The sequence below is a fragment of the Perca flavescens genome, chromosome 10 (genome assembly GCF_004354835.1).
Source record: "Perca flavescens isolate YP-PL-M2 chromosome 10, PFLA_1.0, whole genome shotgun sequence".
In the NCBI taxonomy this organism is placed as follows: domain Eukaryota; kingdom Metazoa; phylum Chordata; class Actinopteri; order Perciformes; family Percidae; genus Perca; species Perca flavescens.
The window spans coordinates 23825588-23836246 of NC_041340.1; the positions used below are offsets into that span (position 1 = coordinate 23825588).

The window sequence follows — 10659 nt, forward strand, 5'->3', positions numbered from 1 at the left end:
AGCATCTTACCCTGCTTATTCATGTTCAGTTTTTTTCCCCATTTTTACAATAGAAATAGAAGTCGCGCCACATCGCCACATTGCTACATCATGTTCACCTTTCCATGACGTGACACCCAGATTATATCAGAATCTCGTAAAAAAAGAAAAGGGGAAAAAAAAGGTCAGGTCATCAGTGTGTTCTCTGATTTATTAGAAGTAAGTAACATTTAGGCTGTAATGACTAACAGGTCCTGGGATGAGAAGATGACATGATGCTGTGGGATTTCAGGGTAGCCTGAATGCACTCAAGAGCTGGCCTGAACCCCACACTCCAAAGAGGCACCACAGAGTTCCTGTTTTCAAGCCTCCTCTTCATTCAACATGCCATCTTCGTGTATCAGAATCTGTTAACATTTACTCTTTTACATTCTACACTAGCTCTACTTATCCTGTGTATATCATTACAGGTACGTCATTAGATGGACAATACCATATGTTGAATCGGAGCTCTAATTAAAAATCTGCTGTGTGTATAGTTGGAGAAGGTATTTGCGAATGTCAGCTTGGACCACAGAAATGTTGACACTTGGATGCCACCTCATTACTGGCTTTCCGTCTGGTCCCACCAGAAACTTTTCGAAGTTCCACTTGATGTCGCTGAGCTTCACGGGGTCCCAGAACATTCTGGTGGGGTTACCCAAGACGTCTCCAACTGGAGGACAGGAGTTCTGCATGGCATAAGGCACAAGATTATAACGAAAGATCAGCAATGTCTGCACTGTCAAGTGACCAACCACCTCACAGAGCTGTATGGGCCCAGAAATGACTTGGATTTGCAAATTACATCTATTTTCATGACGCTATAATAACTCCTTGTTCTTCGTCCATTACAGGAAACCTAGTGGGAATGTTTTCCAGTGGATCATACATCAAAATCAAAGACCTATTCATATCAGTTAATAGCTAGTAGTAATGAGATGTTTGTCTGAAGAGTTTGTGCACAGCTGGAGTACTGTACAGCATTAGCAGTGGTGGAAGAGTGTACAAATACTGTTACAAGTCCTGCAGTCAAAATGATAAAGAAAAAGTACAAAAGTATTAACACTAAAATATACTTAAAAGTACCAGAGGTAAAAGTACACATTATGCAGAATGGATCATTTCAATCATATTACTGGATTATAATAAGTGAAGCATGTATATGTATATATTGCTAATGTTGAAGCTGGTAAAGGCAGGGCTCATTTCAACTACTTTATATACTGACGGGTAGCTTAATAATATTACATCATAATTTATTAGTTTATATTTTGAATATGTAAAGTAACAAGTAACTAATGTTAAATAAATAAAAATAGTAAAAAGTACAACATTAACCTAAAAGTATGAAATAGCATAACAAGGGAAATACTCAAGTAAAGTACAAGTACCTCATAATTGTACTAAAGTACAGTGATAGAGTAAATGTACTTAGTTACATTCCACCTCTGAGCATTCATAATACACAAAAATATGCAGATATAAACTATAAAAACAGGCTACCTCCATTACAGTATACATTAAAGTTTTTATTCACACACACAGAGACCATAACGTACCTTAAGGAAAGTGAAAACCTCTTGTTCGTCTTTCCCATTTACATCACCCTTCTCGAACAGCAGGAAGTTTGGAACAAATCCATTGCCCGGTCTAACATGCCTGGAATCCAGAAAGAGGGAAGCTTATCAGTGGATGGGCCTCTGAGCACTTTGTGCTTGGCAGCTGCCCTAGATTCACTACAAGCTGAGAAAACTACACACAAGTCTATGGCAATGGCTTTGCTATGGATAGAAGATGACTGATGGAACCTGAGACATGCATTCTAAGCGTGTTAGAGAGGCCTCTAACAGAAACTGATCTTATTGCCAAAGAATGTTTTACCTGATTAAATGAAGCTTTGCTGATTGACAGAGGATTTACAAATATTGCAAATTCCTCTCTACATCCAGCTTTGAAGGTTTCATGTTACAGAACATTACAATATATATAGTGTTGTGTGAGATTCAAATTTAGGGGATTCTCATGTTTTCACATTTTTACTTTACAAGCTGAAAAACATTCCAGTATCAAAAAGACTTTTTTAAGTTTCCAAAAAGCTGACATTTTCTTTTACCTAACTGAAATGATATATGGCTTTAACCTACTTGTTTTGTTAGGTTTATAGTGTTTTCATTTCAGTGAGTTGTGGTTGATCGGATATTCATTTGCATTTAAAAGAGAAACATTTCTCACTTTAAACCTGGCAGAATTTCATGGTTTGTCCCTGGTTCCTGTTTCCCAAATTGGTTGCAAGGGAAGCCAAGAAGGGTGAGTCCAAGAGGTTTCATCTCCTCGTGTAGTGCATTCAGGTCTGATAATAAAAAGTTAAACGTATTCAGGTAGAGAAGCTTTTTTTTTTTAATATAAATACTGCAAAACAAAATAATGATGCCAATCGTGCCGTTTCTTACCCACATACTGGAAGGTGTATCCTCAGTACGTGGCCACGTTGATGAAGAGGACACTCTTGCCCGTGTAGTCACTGAAGTTCACAGTGCGACTCTGGTTTAGAGTCTTTGCCTGGTATTTGTAAATGGTCCCATGTGTGGATTCACACCGCTGGAAGTACATAGACAGGTCAACGCAGGTTATGTATTTGTTTTAACTGGCCAACAGCTAACACAATCATCCATCAGTATTTCTTTAGTGTAGACTTTTTGCTTATAAAAGATGCTTTCTGTATGTATGCATTTCTTGCATATGGACTGTAGAGTCTTTTACCAACTCCTACATTAGGCCAATGAGGTGGGACCAGGGAAGAACTTGGCACTAACTGCCAATAATCAATGTCTGCAATCGGTCTGCATTTTGGTGCGGTGACCCATTTATTTTCCTGACGGCCTGCTCACCGTAGCACAAGCAATACAGTCCATTTTGTTTTATTCCTGATTTAGTTACATTCATTTTCTTTTGCACACAAATCAAACAATGACACGCAACACTGACACGATGAAAAGCTGTCTGCTTTAGCCACACACCCGTGTATACCTAGGTGTTAATTACCTATATTCACAAAGGCAATGCTCCACCAAGTGCTCAAACATAAAACTGCAGATTAATTAGCATAACCGATGTGGTATAAACTAGGGCTGCAACTAACGATTATTTTAATAATCGATTAATCTGTCGGTTATTTTTTCGATTAATCGATGAATCGGATAAAAAAACAAACATTAATTTACATCAACTCAATACATGCATACTTATTGTTTTAGTTAATAGTTGTGTAAAGGTAAGTAACCCAAATAGATACAGACAAGACAGACAAGACAGACAGACAGACAGACAGACAGACACACACACTTATTCATTAAATTATTACCATCATTGTAGTAAGTGCAAGTTAAGTTCGTTTATACACCACACACTATTATATTTGTCAACAATAACTGATATGGGACAAAGCACATAATATATACCGATTGAAAAATTAATGGGCCAAGAAAGGCGAGTGAATAAAACCGTGTCTTTAGTCTTGCAAAGTATACCACCCTTGCTTTATTACTGTTATTACCGAGCTAACGCTAGCTTGTCATGCTAGTCTGCTGGATAACGAGTAAACAGCAGCACCAGAAGAGCTACTGGAGGGACAGTACGTTCCTCACTTCAGAACGGAACAGAAGTAGGATAGTGTAGTGACTTTACCCTGCTGTTGAACTCCCTCCTCATCATGCCATGCCGTGTCGCTTTTGCTTATCTTGCAATTAACACGTTTTTGATTTATTTTTTGTGAAATGCTCCCACACCTTGGATGACTTGGGTCATACTGATTTCTCTGCCTCCGCTGAGTGTTTCAGAACGTTACGGGTCTCTCCGGTCTCTCTCCGTATTTCCTGGCTCTACCCCCGCTCTCCTCTCCGGGAACCATCACCTTATCGTGGTGGAGAGGTTTGTGTGTCCCTATGAACCTGAGGGCTGTGTTGTCTGGAGCTGTGTGCTCCTGGTAGGGTCTCCCAAGGCAAAGTGGTCTCAGGGGAGGGGCCAGACAAAGACTGGTTCAAAAACCCTATGAAACAACGTAGAAGAGGTGAAGTTACCCTGCCCGGAGGAAGCCCGGGGCCCCCGTCTGGAGCCAGGCCCAGGTGGCGGGCTCGTCAGCGAGCGCCTGGTGGCCGGGTTTGCCACGGAGCCCGGTTGGGCACAGCCCGAGGAAGCAACGTGGCAACTCCCTCTCCATCCCATGGGCCCACCACCTGTGGGAGGAACCGCTGGGGTTGGGTGCGCTGCTACACGGGTGGCAGTGAAGGTCAGGGGCCTCGACGGACCAGACCCGGGCAGCAGACGCTGGCTCTGGGGACGTGGAATGTCACCTCTCTGTGGGGGAAGGAGCCGGAACTGGTGCGGGAGGTGGAGCGCTACCGGTTAGATCTGGTGGGGCTTACCTCTACGCACAGTCTTGGTACTGGAACCATACATACTGGATACTCCTGGATAGGGGTTGGACTCTTTTCTTCTCCGGAGTTGCCCAGGGTGTGAGGCGCCGGGCGGGTGTGGAGATACTCACAAGCCCCCGGCTGAGCGCGCCACGTTGGAGTTTACCCGGTGGGACGAGAGGGTCGCCTCCCTACGCCTGCGGGTTGTGGGGGGGAAAACTCTGACTGTTGTTTGTGCATATGCACCAAACAGGAGTTTGGAGTATTCAGCCTTCTTGGAGACCTTGACTGGAGTCCTGCATGGGGCTCCAGTGGGGGACTCCATTGTTCTGCTGGGGGACTTCAACGCGCACGTGGGCAATGATGGAGACACATGGAGAGGTGTGATTGGGAGGAACGGCCTCCCTGATCTAAACCAAAGTGGTTGTTTGTTGTTCGACTTCTGTGCTAGTCATGGATTGTCTATAACAAACACCGTGTTCGAACATAGGGATGCTCATAAGTGTACGTGGTACCAGAGCACCCTAGGCCAAAGGTCAATGATCGATTTTATAATTGTTTCATCTGATCTGAGGCCGTATGTTTTGGACACTCTGGTGAAGAGAGGGGCGGAGCTGTCAACTGATCACCATCTGGTGGTGAGTTGGGTCAGGGGGTGGGGGAAGACTCTGGACAGACCTGGTAAGCCCAAACAGGTAGTGCGGGTAAATTGGGAACGTCTGGAGGAGGCCCCTGTCTGACAGACTTTCAACTCACACCTCCGGTGCAGCTTTTCGTGCATCCCTGTGGAGGCTGGGGGCATTGAACCCGAGAGGACAATGTTCAATGTTTCCCTTGCTGAAGCTGCGGCGAGGAGCTGTGGTCTTAGGGTCTTAGGTGTCTCAAGGGGCGGTAACCCACGAACACCGTGGTGGACACCGGTGGTCAGGGAAGCCGTCCAACTAAAGAAGGAGTCTTTCCGGGATATGTTATCCCAGAGGACTCCGGAGGCGGTTGCAGGGTACTGAAGGGCCCGAAGGGCTGCAGCCTCTGCCGTGAAAGAGGCAAAGCAGCGGGTGTGGGAGAAGTTTGGAGAAGACATGGAGAAGGACTTTCGGTCGGCACCAAGGTGCTTCTGGAAAACTATTCGCCACCTCAGGAGGGGGAAGCGGGGAACCATCCAAGCTGTGTACAGTAAGGATGGGACACTGTTGACCTCAACTGAGGAGGTAATAGGGCGGTGGAAGGAGCACTTTGAGGAACTCCTGAATCCGACTAATACGCCCTCTATGTTAGAGGCAGAGCTGGAGGATGATGGGGGATCATTGTTTCCCAGGTGGAAGTCACTGATGTAGTCAAACAACTCCACAGTGGCAAAGCCCCTGGGATTGATGAGATCCGTCCAGAAATGCTCAAGGCTCTGGGTGTGGAGGGGCTGTCCTGGTTTACATGCCTCTTCAACATTGCGTGGAAGTCTGGGACGGTGCCAAAGGAGTGGCAGACCGGGGTGGTGGTTCCCCTTTTTAAAAAGGGGGACCAGAGGGTGTGTGCCAATTACAGGGGTATCACACTTCTCAGCCTCCCTGGTAAAGTCTACTCCAAGGTGCTGGAAAGGAGGGTTCGGCCGATAGTCGAACCTCAGATTAAAGAGGAACAATGCGGATTCCGTTCTGGTCGTGGAACAACGGACCAGCTCTTCACTCTCGCAAGGATCCTGGAGGGGGCCTGGGAGTATGCCCAACCGGACTACATGTGTTTTGTGGATCTGGAAAAGGCGGATGACCGGGTCCCCCGGGAGATACTGTGGGAGGTGCTGCGGGAGTATGGGGTGAGGGGGTCTCTTCTCAGGGCCATCCAATCTCTGTATGACCAAAGTGAGAGCTGTGTCCGGGTTCTCGGCAGTAAGTCGGACTCGTTTCAGGTGAGGGTTGGCCTCCACCAGGGCTGCGCTTTGTCACCAATCCTGTTTGTAGCATTTATGGACAGGATATCGAGGTGTAGTCGGGGTGGGGAGGGGTTGCGGTTTGGTGGGCTGGGGATCTCATCGCTGCTCTTTGCAGATGATGTGGTCCTGATGGCATCATCGGCCTGCGACCTTCAGCACTCACTAGATCGGTTTGCAGCTGAGTGTGAAGCGGTTGGGATGAGGATCAGCACCTCTAAATCTGAGGCCATGGTTCTCAGCAGGAAACTGATGGAGTGCCTACTCCAGTTAGGGAATGAGTCCTTACCCCAAGTGAAGGAGTTCAAGTACCTTGGGGTTTTGTTCGCGAGTGAGGGGACAATGGAGCGGGAGATTGGTCGGAGAATCGGCGCAGCGGGTGCGGTATTACATTCAATTTATCGCACCGTTGTGACGAAAAGAGAGCTGAGCCAGAAGGCAAAGCTTCACTCTGAGGCCATGGTTCTCAGCAGGAAACTGATGGAGTGCCTACTCCAGTTAGGGAATGAGTCCTTACCCCAAGTGAAGGAGTTCAAGTACCTTGGGGTTTTGTTCGTGAGTGAGGGGACAATGGAGCAGGAGATTGGTCGGAGAATCGGCGCAGCGGGTGCGGTATTACATTCAATTTATCGCACCGTTGTGACGAAAAGAGAGCTGAGCCAGAAGGCAAAGCTATCGATCTACCGGTCAGTTTTCATTCCTACCCTCACCTATGGTCATGAAGGCTGGGTCATGACCGAAAGAACGAGATCCAGGGTACAAGGGGCCGAAATGGGTTTCCTCAGGAGGGTGGCTGGCGTCTCCCTTAAAGATAGGGTGAGAAGCTCAGTCATCCGTGAGGAGCTCGGAGTAGAGCCGCTGCTCCTTCGCATCGAAAGGAGCCAGTTGAGGTGGTTCGGGCATCTGGTAAGGATGCCCCCTGGGCGCCTCCCTAGGGAGGTGTTCCAGGCACGTCCAGCTGGGAGGAGGCCTCGGGGAAGACCCAGGACTAGGTGGAGGGATTATATCTCCAACCTGGCCTGGGAACGCCTCGGGATCCCCCAGTCGGAGCTGGTTAATGTTGCTCGGGAAAGGGAAGTTTGGGGTCCCCTGCTGGAGCTGCTCCCCCCACGACCCGACACCGGATAAGCGGATGAAGATGGATACCCCCGCTCTGCTCTTTTTTCTTTTCTTTCGCTCCGCGCTGCTCCGCTCCACGCTGCTCCGCTCCACTCAATTTTTTTTTTTTTATCTCCGTGACTAGGTGGCCTAATAGCGACACAACGAATCGATAATTAAATTCGTTGCCAACTTTTTTAGTAATCAAATTTTATTGATTCGTTCGCAGCCCTAGTATAAACTAAACAAAGTTGTGTAATGGCTCCAACAGACTGGATGATATGTCCATTATTTGTTTTAGTTTATTATTCTCTACAGCACCCATTTTCTAGCCAATAGTAGGCCTTGACCGCTCTCACTTCATACAAATGTTTTATTATGGGTGGTGCGCTGTTGTAACATTTCAATCACCTATTCTTTTTAATGATTTTTTTTTTACCTGAGTCAATTTCATTGAACTTTTAAAACAACAAAAACATGAATTATATATATATATAATTCATGTTTTTGTTGTTTTAAAAGTTCAATGAAATTGACTCAGGTAATATATATATATATATATATATATATATATATATATATATATATAGTTAGATGCAGCCCTACATGTGTCCCAAATATATGTATAGATCTTATATTGAAAACAAATCATATTTGTAACGCACTGAGAAGATCAACCAAACAACTCCACTGTTTACAGCTCTGTGTGACCTGTTGCAATGCAAACATCGGGGGCTTATTTACCAAATTGATCCCAATGCCACCAAATAAGACACATCAGTAACTAACTGCGGCTACACTTTGACCTTCTTCCTCCTACTACCTCAGTAGTTATGTGGGCTAGGCTACTGACATTTGTCCAGCTGCAAAACACAAGCCCAGTGTCAACAGAGCCACAGAACATTGTTACCAAAGAACCAGAGGCACATTAACACTCACGGATCTCATTTTATTTATACCCATTGGGAAATAATGCCCTCTATATCTTGCAATAAACCATAAGAAACATAATTTTATACAGTATAAGAGGTGGAAAAGAGAAGCTGGGACTGTCTGTAACATGGGTGTCCTTGTTATGTTTGCTTTATATGTAATTTGTACAAGCATGTAAACCACTGAGGCCAACATTTGCCATTATTTAACATTACTTGTAGTTGATACACTTAAAAACAAGCTGCAGAAAACAGTTGTAATCACTCAGTGTGGATTAACTAACTTTTTGTTGTGCCTGGCAAGCCCAGATATAGTCACAATAATGTCAAAACCATATGGAATATAAGAAATGACAGGTGCTGTTAAATACCAAGCGAAATAGGGTAGAAGTTGGATTGTGATTTTGTGTTTTATACATTCCCTACCATCTTGTTTTAACATTTAGGTCCAAAATCAAATTATGACACAACTTGCATACAGGTTACAGCTAGCCTACTCACTTTGTAGGTCACATCATACATTTAGCCTAAACAAATACTTTTTCCTGCTTAAGATTAACACAGCGCAGGTGTGAACGGTGCATTATTATTAAATAGGTGATGTCATCTGGAGTCTATTGTTGTCATGTCTGTCTAGCCTATATCTATATGGATTGATAAAATGAAATTGCTGTGCGTGTCTGTGGATATCAACAGGTAGCCTACCTGGGTTAATGTTGCTTCGGCGGTGCAGGGTCGCAGCAGACCGAGCAACAGCAGCGGTAAGAAGCGTCGCATCATGCACTCCTTCCCCGAGACTCGACTGCTCGCTGTCCGCTTCTCCCTCAGGATAAATAACTCCTCTGGAAGGGGGCGAAGGTGACGCACAGCTGGCTAAGATGACGCCCCATGCTGACGTAACGGTGTACCGTGCAGTGATAGGCCCAATAAATGCATAGTTATCAGGTAGGCTAGGTAGAAGGTTAGGGTTAGTAGTAGGCCTAGTAGATAGATAACTCTTCTGGTTTCATAGCATTCACATGAGGAGGAGCCACTGTTTGAGAGCTCTCATGGGGGCAATCGACATTTCTATTATTTAGTAGCCCAATGATTATTTAACTGAATGAAGTTTTCCCTTCCCATAATTAATTGAATCTGCCATAAACAAAGCAGACTTAATCGACTAGGTATCTGTGTGTGAGCTGCCCATAAAAAGCATTCGTTGATACAAAGAAATTAAAATTATATAAGATACAAATGAATATAAGAGTCTATTGGAGTGGCAAGTTGAACTGAATCTCAATGAATAGATTATCATCACCTTTGTTGAAAAGAGGAGAACTACTGTTGGTTTGATTTTTATTCAGGGCTAATTTCTTCTCTGCAGGGTTTAGCTGTTGCCATGGTGAGCTACTTAGCCATATGCCCTGTGAGTGGCTGACAGGCCTTTTACACAGGGTTCAGTTTAGATAAGGCCACATTATTTGCAGCAGGGCAACATAAAGCCATAATAAATGTGTGAATTTTTCCAGTCTCTTTGAGGGATTTAAATATATATATTTCACATAGGCTTATCATGATCCCAGAGTGACGGACCCTGGCACTGCAATTGGAGAAAAAAAAGGCTATAGGACACTATTACAGCAGTGATTATTTATAATGAAATATAGGCCTACAGGTAGGTTACATTGTAGGCTATGACTCAGAACTGTAAGACCTAGCTAGGCCTATGTCCAAATTTGACTAGCCTATCTTTTACAGTTATAATTTTATTTAATTGGACTGGCAAAATGATTAAATAAAAACATATATGTTGACGTTTTCATGCAAAAATGTTGGAGATGTCCATGTATGATGTATCCCTATAAAAGGGTACCAAAACTTGTCTCCAATTACTCTTCCCCGCGTATTCTTAAATTGGTTTTACACTACCATATTTTGAACGAGTAAGTTTTAATTAGTACCTAAAGCATGAGAGTTACAGGATCACAAAGCAGAGACTAAGTTTCCCTAGCAACAGACAAATAGTCGGAGCCAGTCCACGTATCTCTTCCGCCGAGTGAGTCCCCTGTTCTATCCTTTCCCTAAACTCGTTGTCTTCTTGTCTTGCACCGCGACTATTATCTTCTCACAACACATGCCAGAGTCGGGGCCACTGTGCTGTGTTGCTTCTTCCCAGCTAGCTAGCGATTAGGAGCGGCCCGCGGCCCTGTCGGCTGAGTCGCGGCATCGGCTGAGTTGTAGCAACCACAATTAGGCCAAGTCATTTTACCATCTGCAGGCAGGCATCCTACCA

General features: G+C 44.8%; 1 protein-coding gene across 1 annotated transcript; it reads right to left on the reverse strand.

Moving 5' to 3' along the window:
- Positions 1-164: 164 nt before the first annotated feature.
- Positions 165-9306, reverse strand: gpx3 (glutathione peroxidase 3). Its single transcript, XM_028588928.1, has 5 exons — positions 9090-9306; positions 2472-2619; positions 2254-2371; positions 1581-1680; positions 165-710 (listed from the first exon to the last, which is right to left on the reverse strand). Exons 1-5 carry the CDS (start codon positions 9162-9164, stop codon positions 492-494), a joined length of 660 nt encoding a protein of 219 aa, XP_028444729.1. The 5' UTR covers positions 9165-9306; the 3' UTR covers positions 165-491.
- Positions 9307-10659: the final 1353 nt, after the last annotated feature.